A 14,896-nucleotide genomic window follows, 5' to 3' on the forward strand; every position below is an offset into this window, starting at 1 on the left:
TTATTGTCATCATGATATTGTTTTGGCCATTGCCAAAACACCCACCCGCAATTGCTAATAACTAATCCGCAACCGCCCGACTGTGATAAAGTGAAAATCTGAGGCCCACACCCAACCCTAACCCAACCCTAACCCAACCCTAACCCAACCCTAGCCCAACCCTAGCCCAACCCTAACCCAACCCTAACCCAACCCTAACCCAACCCTAGCCCAACCCTAACCCAACCCTAACCCTAACCCAACCCTAGCCCAACCCTAACCCAACCCACACCCAACCCTAACCCAACCCTAACCCAACCCTAACCCAACCCTAACCCAACCCTAACCCAATCCTAGCCCAATCCTAACCCAACCCTAGCCCAACCCTAGCCCAACCCTAACCCAACCCTAACCCAACCCTAGCACAACCCTAACCCAACCCTAACCCAACCCTAACCCAACCCACACCCAACCCTAACCCAACCCTAACCCAACCCACACCCAACCCACACCCAACCCTAACCCAACCCTAACCCTTATTTTTTGACAGGGGTTGCAGGACTTGTTTTTGTTGCCTGATCTAGATGTTTCTGATTATAATTTTCAACATTTTGCTATTTGTTAGTCAACTTGTCTATAATTAGATACATGTAGCTTCTCTTCTGTCATTATATGTTACCCTAGAAGACTAAATAAACCTTTACTCAGCAGAATAATGTGTAATGGATTATAGAATGAATGCTACAGTCTAGTTGACATCGGTGAAGTTTTCTCTGTCATCTTTCACGGAGCAAAAGACGTTTAGGGACCGGGGAGAAAATACAATAATAAAAATAAAAAAACGGGAAAGATTTTCTGTGCAGAATGTCCAAATGACATCAGTTTGACCGGTTGTAAGGAAAAACAAAGCTGTGAAAACGACCCAACCTGTTTCTGATAAATTATCTTAAAGCTCGTACCCTTTTTTTCAATTTTCGCCTAAAATGACATACCCAAATCTAACTGCCTGTAGCTCAGGACCTGAAGCAAGGATATGCATATTCTTGGTACCATTAGAAAGGAAACACATTGAAGTTTGTGGAAATGTGAAATTCATGTAGGAGAATATAACACATTAGATCTGGTAAAAAGATAATACAAATGTAACAGTGTTGCTTCTGTCCCTCTCCTCGCCCCTACCTGGGCTTGAACCAGGGACCCTCTGCACACATCGACAACAGTCACCCTCGAAGCACCGTTACCCGTCGCTCCACAAAAGCCGCGGCCCTTGCAGAGCAAGGGAAACAACTATTTCAAGGTCTCAGAGCAAGTGACGTCACCGATTGAAACGCTACTAGTGCACACCGCTAACTAGCTAGCCATTTCACACCGGTTACACAAACAAAAAAACATGCGTTTTCTATTATTATTTTTTTGCATCCTCTTTGAAATGCAAGAGAAAGGCCAGACAGTGATGTAGGAATATAGATGTCATTTAGATTTTGTCCACAAGATGGCAGCATTGTGTGTACAAAGTTTCAGACTTATCCAGTGAAGAATTACATTACTACACAATATGTTGTATGAAGTCTGCCAGGAGTTTTCCCAAATTTTCCGAAATTGGTCAATTTATACATTTTCATGTGCATAACTATAGAGAACATACAAAAATGCTATGGTAATAACACATTTAAGTTTACACACTCCCAGGAATGTCATACATGATGGATCATTAGCTTCCCTACCGAAAGTACATTAACCTTCACACATTACATTTACATTTTACATTTTTGTCATTTAGCAGACGCTCTTATCCAGAGCGACTTACGATTTTAGTGAGTGCATACATTCTTTTTTTTTTTTTTTTTTTTTCCCATACTGGCCCCCTGTGGGAATCGAACCCACAACCCTGGCGTTGCAAACGCCATGCTCTACCAACTGAGCTACATCCCTGCCGGCTATTCCCTCCCCTACCCTGGACGACGCTGGGCCAATTGTGCGCCGCCCCATGGTTCTCCCGGTCGTGGCCGGCTACGACAGAGCCTGGATGTAAGCCTAGTGTAAGTACATTATTTACCATCAGAGGTGAATGTATCAAACCAGTTGCCGTGACAAAAGTGTTTTGTTGTTGTGCACTATCCTCAAACAATAGCATGGTCTTTTTCTGCTGTAATAGCTACTGTAAATTGTACACTTCTGTTAGATTAACAAGAATTTAAGCTTTCTGCCCATATAAGACATGTCTATGTCCCGGAACATTCTAGTCACATATCACATGTTGGTCAGCAACCGTCCCAGTATAAGGACACTGATCCAGTCGAAGATAAGATTTCAGTTCAGCTTGGATGCATATTTTATATGGTTGAAATACTATCAGCTTTTATGATGCTTTTACGATGACGACAGCAGCTCTACAGATTCCATTCTCTCAAGATGCTCAAACCGCGAGCAACACCTGTCAACTCAAACTCATTTCTCTCAAAACACAGGGATGTCTATTCACACGGGACTAGTATTATCAGAGGACTTTGGAGTTTGCCAAAAAAACAGTAGGATATTCTGGTTAGTCAATGTCCAGATTTCAGTTTCCAGTTAACCCATCTAAACCGAACCCACAATCATCACACATAACAATCATCACACTGCTATCATCCTCTTTTACCACTTCACCAAATCTTTCCCAAACATTACTTTTCTGGCCCTCCCTTCTCTTTATTTTCAACTCTTCTTTCGCAGCTTTTGTCTTATTGAATTAAACTTCGACAATGTCCTTTATTGCCTTTGTGGATTGACGTTAACTTGTTCTGCCCTTCCCAAAAGCATTACTTGGCGATTGGCTGTGTAGGCTATATGGCGCATGTACAGCTAAGCCCTAAAGTTTAGGTTTATGCAGTAATTCCATATAGACTAAACCAATGAAAGAAAAACCTCAATGTTGCCTATATAAATTGCACAATAATTATACATTTATAGATTTTTCAAGGTAATGATTGTCTTTATTCAACCGGCCCTAAACCCCGTCAGCCCTGCGGATATAACCGCCGGGACAGCGGGTTATGAGTCAACCCCTGCATCGCTAGGCAAGCGTCCAACCCCACCGGTTGCGGATACAGGTGCCAAAAAAAGCAAGTTTAGTCAAGCGACTAAATGATAAGGCTCAGGGAAAAACCAGAGTTAATAGGTAACAATTTTAATGGCTGGAGAAAAGTTATGGCCCTAAAAGGGCTGAAGTCTGATGCTGATACGGCCTGTTTTCTGCTCGACAGGTAACGTTACCAAGACGTGGCGCCAGCTAGCTACAGTAGCTAGCTGTGATGTTGGTGCTTGGAGAATCCGGGTTAGCTTTATACTGTAATGAAACAGGCAGGGGAGCAGGTCTCGAACCCTCAACCTTCTAGCCTGAAGTCCAGCGCGCCATCGACTGTGCCCCCAAAAGCATGCTCCTGTGGCAGAGTCGATATCCGCGTTTATAAACCCAGGGTCGTTACACAACTCCCTCCCGCTAGCTTACTACTCAATACTGTAACGACCCTGGGTTTATAAGACCGGATATCGACTCTGCCATATCGATGGCGCGCTGGACTTCGGGCTAGAAGGTTGAGGGTTCGAGACCTGCTCCCTGCCTGTTTCATCACAATAATATCGAAATTATATGGCTGTCTCGATAAATAACTAAGGTGTACATGGTATTTACGATCTAAAACCAGTCCGGATATTGACATAAGCGTGTGTTTTTGAGAGTCGTGATCATTCAGAACCTACTTACATTTTGCATTGGCGGATAGCTAACGTTTCATGTGCATTTCTCTGTTTGAGAGTGATAGAACTGTAATGGCGCTCAGCTGTGACGTTGGCAGCTGTGATGGTGCTCGGCAGTATAGTTGCCTCGCCTTTTTGAGACTTCCAAAGGGACTAAAGTTATCACATAACATTTCTGAAACAATGTTAGCTAGCTAACTAACATTATATAGCTTGGTGGAGAGTTGACAAGCAAGCTCACTAGCTAGGATTTGTGACATACATTAGCAAGCTAGCTAGCTAACATTATATAGCTTGGTGGAGAGTTGACAAGCAAGCTCACTAGCTAGGATTTGTGACATACATTAGCAAGCTAGCTAGCTAACATTATATAGCTTGGTGGAGAGTTGACAAGCAAGCTCACTAGCTAGGATTTGTGACATACATTAGCAAGCTAGCTAGCTAGCTAGATATTATGTGACATGCCTGGCATAATAATGGGACATGCGTGAAATATGAAAAGGTCCCACCACAATCCACTCCAAGGAACGTGTTACCTCAGCAGCCTGCTTTATCAAGCATTGGAGTGGCATCCAGCAACACACAGTCAGATAGCTGAGAACACATGCTTGATTTCAATAGGAGAATAGCTAGATACCCTTTTTCCTATTATTTTCAATGATGGCTATTGGGTAGTGTGATCTTTCTTGTGTGTGCATCATTTATGGTTGGTTTCTGTGTTTTTACGTCCCTTTCTTTGTGCCTGGCTTCTTTGAGTAGCCTATGTGGGGGTGTATCTCTCTGGTACTGTCATGTCTCCCTCTCTAGTATTCAAAATGTTAGCCAGTAATGAAGATACTGTATGCTTGGAGTATAACCTGGAGGCACCTGGAGTGGTTGAGCTAGGTGGGAGCACCATGGAGGAGCCTGGAGTGGTTGAGCTAGATGGGAGCACCATGGAGGAGCCTGGAGTGGTTGAGCTAGATGGGAGCACCATGGAGGAGCCTGGAGTGGTTGAGCTAGATGGGAGCACCGTGGAGGAGCCTGGAGTGGTTGAGCTAGATGGGAGCACCGTGGAGGAGCCTGGAGTGGTTGAGCTAGATGGGAGCACCATGGAGGAGCCTGGAGTGGTTGAGCTAGATTGGAGCACCATGGAGGAGCCTGGAGTAGTTGAGGTAGATGTGAGAACCATGGAGGCAACAGAAGGCCAAAACAGGCTAAACTAAATATTTGTTTCGTTACCTATTCCCAGACATCATCACCCTATATGTGTATTGCCATTGTTGACAAGATCTTATTCAGTAAATTAACTTTTTTTGTTATGTTCCATGACTTCTATTTAGCCTGATGAATATGAGCATCTCTGAAGACACCATAGAAGTAAATGAAGATGAGGTCAATGACCTAATGAATAGTGTGGAAGCTTTGTATTAGTATTTGTGATGTGCCAGTGTGCATACTTTTGTTGTTTGTATTTACAATTTACCATTATATTATTGTTCTGTCTCATTTGTGACAGCATCGATTGGGATGATGAAATTGGTGCTGACGAGACCTGGAGTCCCTCAAAGGAATCACAGGTGGATGAAGATTCTGATGAAGAGGAGTCTGACCAGTTTGAAGATTCTGGGGACAGCAGCTCGAACGAATAATACATTCCTTCACTTTGGTCTGGTCCCTGAACGCAACACTTCCTCTCTCTGTCTGTCAGCATCTCCCTGCAGTCACCAAGGGGTCTGGTCCCTGAACGCAACACCTCCTCTCTCTGTCGGTCAGCATCTCCCTGCAGTTACCAAGGTGTCTGGTCCCTGAACGCAACACTTCCTCTCTCTGTCTGTCAGCATCTCCCTGCAGTTACCAAGGGGTCTGGTCCCTGAACGCAACACTTCCTCTCTCTGTCTGTCAGCATCTCCCTGCAGTTACCAAGGTGTCTGGTCCCTGAGCGCAACACCTCCTCTCTCTGTCTGTCAGCATCTCCCTGCAGTCACCAAGGTGCAGGTGGTGTCTCACCATTCCGCCGCCGGTAAATCTCTAGGACATCAAAAACCAAACCCTGTCTCTCGCTGAAACATCAGCATCACCACCTCCCTGTTGTCTGTATCACCCAGATCCCTGAGGATGACTTCCTGACTGAACACACGCACACATAGCCTATTATCAGTAAGGAAGAATGGGATATTTCTCTCCACGCCGCAATAAAGGTATTTCTCATATTTTTGTATTTGTTTTATTTAACCTTTATTTAAACAGGGAGTCACATTGAGATTAAAATCTATTTTACAAGAGAGCCCTGTATACATTACAATAAAAACGGAATAATAAAACAACATACATACAGTGATCCCTCGCCACTTCGCGGTTCACTTATCAGCGGATTCGCTTATTTCGCGGATTTTCATAATGCATTTTTTTTTTTTTGGTGCATTGTGCTCTGCATTCTGATTCGCTAAAAACTCACTCCCGCTTCTTGTATCAAAACATGCTACGAATTGTGCTATCATTTTGTCGTCTCGTGCAGTTATGTGTACGTACATAAAACAGCTTGGAGGAGACGGCTTTAATGACATGAGTCCGGATGACATAAACGCCCTGATTGATGGAGACGCACAGCCGCTGACCGATGCAGAGCTGGCAGAAATGACAAAGCCACAAAGCGACGATGAAAGAGAAGAGGGAGAAGAGGACACGAGAGATGAGGAGGAAGGACTAACGCTTGGTCGCTTAGCAACCATGGTGCGAATGGCCACTGAACTTAAGCGAGTAGCTGAGGAATGGGACCCTTTGATGAGCCGTTCGTTACAGTTCTCCAACGTAATCGATGGTGGCATGTCGGTGTACAAGGATCTTTTTGCAAAGAAGAAAAAAAGAGCGACAACAGCTGCCTATCACTATGTTCTTCTCCCGAACAAACACACCTGCACCGCGGGCTTCAGAAGAAGAGAACACTGCAGAGCGCAGTCAGGATGCAGCGGCCCAGTCTGAAGAGCAGTGAAACGGCCTACACGTGAGTCACTGTATTTGTATACATGTAATAGTTGCTAATTGTAAAAAAAAAAGTTTTCTATTTCGCGGATTTCACTTATCGCGGGTCATTTTCGAACGTAACCCCCGCGATAAACGAGGGATTACTGTATATGTGTATAAAACAATATCATTCAGCACACAATAACAAAATAAACATATTTAATAAAAACTAATCACATTCGACTACATAGAGGTCCTCAATCACTAATTTAAACTGGCTGAGTGGCACCAGCACATCGAACTGCAGTGAACTCTGCAGATTGTTCCACAAATTAGGGGCAAAAATACTAAACGCAGATTTCTGAGAGACTGAAGGGATCTTTAGTGTTATCCATTCCTGAGAACGGATTCGGTAACTTATGATTCTTAACTTAATTAATGAAGTTACATATGAAGGGAGTTTCTGTCAGATTGCTTTGTAAATAAATAAAAGAGAATGCAGCTCTCTTCTTACAGACAGAGAGGTCCATTCCACATTTTTATACAGACTACAATGCTGAGTCCTAAAATTGTCCCCTGTGATAAAACGTATTGCGGAATGTTACAAGTATTAACAGTGTTAAGATGAACAATAATGGACCCAAAATAGAACACTGAGGGACACCTTTTTGAATCTCAAGAAATTCAGATTTAACCCCATCTGTCAAGATGGCCCGAGTTGTGTCGCTAAGATCATTCTGAAACCATAAACAGGCTGTATATCCCAGGCCCATTCTTGATAACGTCTTCAGCAAAACAGATCAACAGTGTCAAACGCCTTTGACAGGTCAATAAACGAGGCAGCACAGCTCTTTTTATCATCCAAGGCATTGAATAAGATCCTTAACAACTAGCGTGGTTGCCGTGGTAGCACTATGCCCAGGCCTAAACCCTGATTGGTTTATATTAAAAATACAATTATCAGATAAAAAGGAACGAAGTTGTACATTATCCAAGGGTTCACGAATCTTAGCTGAACAAGGTAGTCTTGAAATGGGGCGATAGTTGTCCAGATCATTTGTTTCCCCACCCCTTATGGAGTGGCAGAATATTTTTTGCGGATTTCCATGCTTTTGGAATACTTCCTGATAACAACGTTAAATAAAAAAACGTGGGCTACTGAGCCGGCAATAAAGGGAGCTGCACACTTAAGCAGACCAGGCTCCAGATGATCAGACCAGGCTCCAGATGATCAGACCAGGCTCCAGATGATCAGACCAGGCTCCAGATGATCAGACCAGGCTCCAGATGATCAGACCAGGCTCCAGATGATCAGACCAGGCTCCAGATGATCAGACCAGGCTCCAGATGATCAGACCAGGCTCCAGATGATCAGACCAGGCTCCAGATGATCAGACCAGGCTCCAGATGATCAGACCAGGCTCCAGATGATCAGACCAGGCTCCAGATGATCAGACCAGGCTCCAGATGATCAGACCAGGCTCCAGATGATCAGACCAGGCTCCAGATGATCAGACCAGGCTCCAGATGATCAGACCAGGCTCCAGATGATCAGACCAGGCTCCAGATGATCAGACCAGGCTCCAGATGAGCAGACCACAGGCTCCAGATGATCAGACCAGGCTCCAGATGATCAGACCAGGCTCCAGATGATCAGACCAGGCTCCAGATGATCAGACCAGGCTCCAGATGATCAGACCAGGCTCCAGATGATCAGACCAGGCTCCAGATGATCAGACCAGGCTCCAGATGATCAGCCGCTGTAGATTTATCTTTGTCTAATGTTAGCAAGACTTCTTTATCAGTGAATTTCCGAAAAGAAAACTCCTGAACAGCGTTTTCAGTATCATTCAAAAGATTTTCACCATCAACATCCACACTACTCTTTTCAAGATCTGGCTTTGAAATACATTCAAATATATATATATAGCCCACAGAGATAAAATGGTGATTAAATGCATTAATGATATCCATTCTGTCAGTAATAGGGCCAGAATCTAAATTAATTCCTTGGGGGAGAGAAGAGGAGACGCAACCCTTCAGTGACGTAACAGCTTTCCAAAATGTACCTGGGTTCCCTGTACATTCAGATAGTGTATTAACATGATCATCTGATTTTGCTTTTTTAACTAGTTTTACACACAGATTTCTCAAATCGCCTGAGAGACTGCCAGTCTGGGCCCGAGTCTGTGAATCTATCTTTGGCCCAGGAAGCATCTCTGACTTCAGATAGCTCTGGACTGAACCAAGGGCAAGACCCTATTTTTAATTCTCTGTTTTTTAAAGGGAGCATGTTTATCTACAATACAATTGAAAACATTTGAGGAGTGGTTCAGAGCCAACTCTGGGTCAGGTATAGAAGCAATACAATCAAAGTCACCAAAATAAAGGTCACAAAAAAAGGCCTGAAATGTTTAAAATTCCTCGTTGATAAAACGAGGTTTGGATCGAGGCATCCGTATATCCCTGACACATACCATGGGACAGTGGTCACTAATATCCAAAGCAAATACCCCACTCCCAGCAGATTTCTCTGGAGTATTTGTAAATATGAGGTCAAAGTCGATTTCTTAGGGTCCTTTAAGTTTGGACGAGTAGGCTTTATAATCAGCTGGGTCAAATTTAGATTAGTACAAAAATCATTTAAACAGTCAGCATTCTGGGACTAAACACCTCCCTCTGCAACTGGATCCTGGACTTCCTGACGGGCCGCCCCCAGGTGGTAAGGGTAGGTAACAACACATCTGCCACGCTGATCCTCAACATGGGGGCCCCTCAGGGGTCCATGCTCAGTCCCCACCTGTACTCCCTGTTCACCCATGACTGCATGGCCAGGCACGACTCCAACACCTTCATTAAGTTTGCCGATGACACAACAGTTGTAGGCCTGATCACCAACAATGATGAGACAGCCTATAGGGAGGAGGTCAGAGACCTGGCCATGTGGTGCCAGGACAACAACCTCTCCCTCAACGTGATCAAGACAAAGGAGATGATTGCAGACTACAGGAAAAAAAAGAGGACTGAGCACGCCCCCATTCTCATCGACGGGGCTGTAGTGGAACAGGTTGAGAGCTTCAAGTTCCTTGGTGTCCACATCACCAACGAACTATCATGGTCCAAACACACCAAGACAGTCGTGAAGAGGGCACGACAAAGCCTATTCCTCCTCAGGAGACTGAAAACATTTGGCATGGGTCCTCAGATCCTCAAAAAGTTCTACAGCTGCACCATCGAGAGCATCCTGACTGGTTGCATCACTGCCTGGTATGGCAACTGCTCGGCCTCCGACCACAAGGCACTACAGAGGGTAGTGCGTACGGCCCAGTACATCACTGGGGCCAAGCTTCCTGCCATCCAGGACCTCTATACCAGGCGGTGTCAGAGGAAGGCCCTCAAAATTGTCATAGACTGTTCTCTCTGCTACAGCACGGCAAGCGGTACCGGAGCGCCAAGTCTAGGTCCAAAAGGCTTCTCAACAGCTTCTACCCCCAAGCCATAAGACTCCTGAACAGCTAATCATTGCTACCCAGACAATTTGCACTGCCCCCCCACCCCATCCTTTTACGCTGCTGCTACTCTGTTAATTATTTATGCATAGTCACTTTAACTCTACCCACATGTACATATTACCTCAACTACCTCAACTAGCCGGTGCCCCCGCACATTGACTCTGTACCGGTACCCCCTGTATATAGCCTCCCTACTGCTATTTTATTTTACTGCTGCTCTTTAGTTATTTGCTTTTATTTTTTTTACTTAACACTTTTTATTTGTTTTACTTTGCATTGTTGGTTAAGGGCTTGTAAGTAAGCATTTCACTGTAACGTCTACACCTGTTGTATTCGGCGCATGTGGTAAATAACATTTGATTTGAACTAAAATTCAAAACTGATCCTGGATCAGCACATTTTGTGTGTGTGTGTGTACTTTTTACCCCCTTTTCTCCCCAATTTTGTGATATCCAATTGGTAGTTACAGTCTTGTCCCTTCGCTGCTACTCCCGTACGGACTCAGGAGAGGCGAAGGTCGAGAGCCATGCGTCCTCCGAAACACGACCCTGCCAAGCCGCACTGCTTCTTGACACACTGCTCGCTTAACCCAGAAGCCAGCCACACCAATGTTTCGGAGGAAACACTGTACAACTGGCGACAGAAGTCAGCGTGCATGCGCCCGGCCCGCCACAAGGAGTCGCTAGAGCGCGATAGGACAACGACTTCCCGGCCGACCAAACCCTCCCCTAACCCGGACAACGCTGGCCACCTCATGGGTCTCCCGGTCAGCCTTAGTCCGCTGCAGCACCCGGGAGGCCCCTAGATCAGCACTTCTACGCAGAAGCTTTGTGAATAGAGATTGAACACTTTACTGTTTATGTAGGTTCATTCAATTATGTTCACAGGTATGACCTAATGAACATCTAATCACAAAATCACAACGGTTAGGCAAGACTGCTCTGCCAGGCCCACAGATAAATGGATGTGATGAACACAACAGCCTCCCTGACGAAGGCCATGCAGCCGAAACGCGTCAGATTTGAAAAAAACCTCGCTTCTATTGAACATGTCAAACTAATAAAGGCATTTTAATTAATTATATGAAGAGTGCCTCGGTCCTCCTTTCTTTTTGATCAACAGCTATTCTGTTCTAATGTAATATAAACCTGTAAATGCTCATCACACAAGGGACCCATTTAGCACCAAAACACTCAAACATACTTTATTGTGGTGTGGAGGTAAGGAATGATTGTGTACGAGGGGGTCGCCACATTCTGGAGCAACTGGTGCAGCCATTTCAGTTTATTATATTCAAATGAAAGTCTTTACTACCAATTAAAATTGGACATAAAGCCTGTGGCAATTTTTTTTTTATATAAACAAAGCTTACAAAGCATACTGACAAAGTACTAATCATTCACTTTGTTTTATATCTGAAGCAACATGGCAAACAAGTTAAATAGTCAAAACAAATATAAAAGAAAAAATGTTTAAGTTGCTACATTTCTTTGAGTTTTAACAATCCAAGAAGTTTGCAGCCATGAGCAACTCCAGAGCGATCTCGGGGGCGATGGGAAATTCTGGAATTTCTGTAGAACTGTTGGTGTAACGGACCTTGTAGGTGAAGTACATGCACACCTTGGACAGGACATGGGAGGGGATCTCTCGGAAGTTCACTTCGTTGGTTTCATTCTCTGCAAACTGACCTGGGGTAAAAAAAAAGTAAGTGATACGTTTGTTAGTTTGATACACAGAACGAGGATTTATTGATCTGAGATTTGGTTCAGAACTAACATTTCTGTTTATTCAAAATGACTAACAGTTGGCACTCCCAGCCTACAAGCATTGAGATCAAGTTGGGAACAGGATTTCAACTAATATTTGGGATTATATTAAAAAAAGTAATGAAAATGCCAATACTTTGAACCTATTATGAGCAGGATTGAACATTTAAAATGTGTGTACAGCTAATTCAATGGATGTCCAGTATGTGATTCATTGGACTAGCAAGCTGTTTCAGTCATGGGCTTCATTGACCGCACACCCTTTGCATTCTTCATGTAAATCAAACATGTTGTCCTGTCCTGCCTCAACAGTTTGAATGTCTGCTTACCTGGCCCTCTCAACAGATTAGAATATGAGATGAGGAGATGGATGAATGGGCTACAGGAGAGAAATTTAGTGGAAGAATAGGGTATTGAACCACTGCCTCCAGGGGCAGCAGCTCTACCACTAGGCCAGCCCCCGGCAGATTCTTTGCTATATCAATCAAACACCACTTACATGGTCCAGTCAACATGGCGTTGATGGTCCATGAGGTCAAGGGCTTACCTGGTTCACTCAAACATGGTTTTGATGGTCCCTGAAGTGAAGGGCCTTACCTGGTCCACTCAACATGGCTTTGATGGTCCCTGAGGTCAAGGCGTGTTCTCTCTTCACTATGAACTCATGGCCATCAGAGGAGATCAGCTTGACATACATGGCATCTGGGCCTTCACAGCCACCGTAGGTCTTCTCTTCACCATCTAATGAGTGGATGAGGAAAAAGTGAGACTGTTGAACTGCGTTTCAATTTATAGGTAATTTATGCCTATTCTTTACACTCCATTAGTTTTTTTTCTTCCATTAAGTTGGTGACATGCAAAAAAAAAAAATGTCGCCTTAACATTCTCTCACCCATTTTGTCTTGAAATCCGAAACTCTTGTCCCTGAAACATACGACATTTATTAAAATCACTTCGGCCACATTTAAAAAATGTCTCATTTCAGGTGACTAGCTAGCTAATGTTAGTTGGCTGGCTAGCTGACAAACATTGTCGTAGCATTGAACTAGCTAGACACCTAGCTATAGGGGACAGCACTAAACATTTAACATGGCATGCCCCAAATACTTGAAACCCTGAATCAGAGACACGCCATCAAGTACCTAACCGTACAAACAACAGCTGAAGCCCCAAGCTATCGGAAGCTATTACGCTAGCTAGCTGTGTGCTAAGTCAGCTAGCTAGTTAACCAGTCGTTGCCTTCCAGTTTGACGAACAATCAACGTACCAAAAAATACAGCTCGTTATATAATCAGATTACGAATACACCTTACAATATAGTGTCATAAAATGATAGTTATTTTCTTTACCACACAGTAGTTGAATGTGGATACTTTTCGTTCCGGCTAGCAAGATCCTTTGACACAGGAAACAGTTCCGGTAAATAGCAGTGCGCGTATGTTATCCCTTCCGTAGGATACCACACACTACGTTATGAGGTTCCGCTTAAACTTGTTCCTGTCTGACTTTTGTCAAGGGTTGATATCAACCTAATCTGGTGGTGGAATGTATCAAATATCGTTAATAGAGGTGTGCATACAACCAAACAAAAAATAAAGAGTAGGGTCTCACCTTTCAACTTCATTTCAAGATACAGTATCTGTTGCATGGTTTTGCGATGAAGAATGGGACAACACTGCCTCTTTGTGGACACATTTAATATTACAACACTGTCATAGAACCAAAAAAAAAATAAGCAGCAACAACACATCAAAAATAAAATAGAGGAAACAGCATACTAGTTATTCCCTGTAGCAGTTGTCTCCATATGATTATAATAAATGTCCTTCATTGGACCATCAATATGGTTTATCCAAGTTTGTTTAATTTCAATATCCCCTATATGTCACAATTTTATTAAACTGTGCTGCAGTGCAGTAATAGGATTACTAATCCTGCCGTCTATCCAGGGGGCACCTTAGCCTCTACTCTGAGAGGGCTTGGTGTCCATTCCAAATGGCACCCTAATCCCTACATAGGGCACTAAGCCCTATGGTCCCTGGTCAATAGTAGTGCACTATAAAAGGAATAGGGTTTCATGTGGGACGTGGCCTTGGTCTGGCTACGCTAACACGCTAATGTAGCACTAGCACTGCTGTCCAGGCCTGTCAGTCCCGGTTCTGACAGGGGACAGCAGCTGCTGGCGGACAGACACATGACCCCAAGCCCCGTACCCAACCAAAGGACCTATCAATCTAGCCCTGAGAGAGAGAGAGAGAGAGAGAGAGAGAGAGAGAGAGAGAGAGAGAGAGAGAGAGAGAGAGAGAGAGAGAGAGAGAGAGAGAGAGAGAGAGAGAGAGAGAGAGAGAGAGAGAGAGAGAGAGAGGGGGGGATATAGAGAGGGGGATGGGACAGACAGGAGAGAGAATGAGAGAGAGAGAAGGGGATAGGGGGGAGAGGGAAGAGGGAAGAGGGAAGAGAGAGAGAGAGAGAGAGAGAGAGAGAGAGAGAGAGAGGAGGGAGAGAGAAAAAACTATACATACCTCGGCCTAAACATCAGCGCCACAGGTAACTTCCACATAGCTGTGAATTATCTGAAAGACAAGGCAAGAAGGGCCTTCTACGCCATCAAAAGGAACATAAAATTTGACATCCCAATTAGGATCTGGCAAAAAACACTTGAATCAGTTATAGAACCTATTGCCCTTTATGGTTGTGAGGTCTGGGGTCCGCTCACCAACCAAGAATTCACGAAATGGGACAAACACCAAATTGACACTGCATGCAGAATTCTGCAAAAACATCCTCTGTGTACAATGTAAAACATCAAATAATGCATGCAGAGCAGAATTAGGCTGATACCCGCTAATTATCAAAATCCAGAAAAGAGCTGTTAAATTTCTACAACCACCTAAAAGGAAACGATTCCCAAACCTTCCATAACAAAGCCATCACTTACAGAGTCCTGGGTCTCTGTTC

General features: G+C 44.1%; 1 protein-coding gene across 1 annotated transcript; it reads right to left on the bottom strand.

Annotated features, from left to right (window-relative positions):
• Nucleotides 1-11,360: 11,360 nt before the first annotated feature.
• Nucleotides 11,361-13,387, bottom strand: LOC121555308 (elongin-C). The gene is made up of 4 exons (XM_041869132.1): nucleotides 13,288-13,387; nucleotides 12,831-12,862; nucleotides 12,536-12,679; nucleotides 11,361-11,860 (listed from the first exon to the last, which is right to left on the bottom strand). The coding sequence occupies exons 2-4, from the start codon at nucleotides 12,832-12,834 to the stop codon at nucleotides 11,670-11,672; spliced, it is 339 nt and encodes a 112-aa protein (XP_041725066.1). The 5' UTR covers nucleotides 12,835-12,862; nucleotides 13,288-13,387; the 3' UTR covers nucleotides 11,361-11,669.
• Nucleotides 13,388-14,896: the final 1,509 nt, after the last annotated feature.

The sequence above is a fragment of the Coregonus clupeaformis genome, unplaced genomic scaffold, assembly GCF_020615455.1.
Source record: "Coregonus clupeaformis isolate EN_2021a unplaced genomic scaffold, ASM2061545v1 scaf0030, whole genome shotgun sequence".
NCBI lineage: Eukaryota > Metazoa > Chordata > Actinopteri > Salmoniformes > Salmonidae > Coregonus > Coregonus clupeaformis.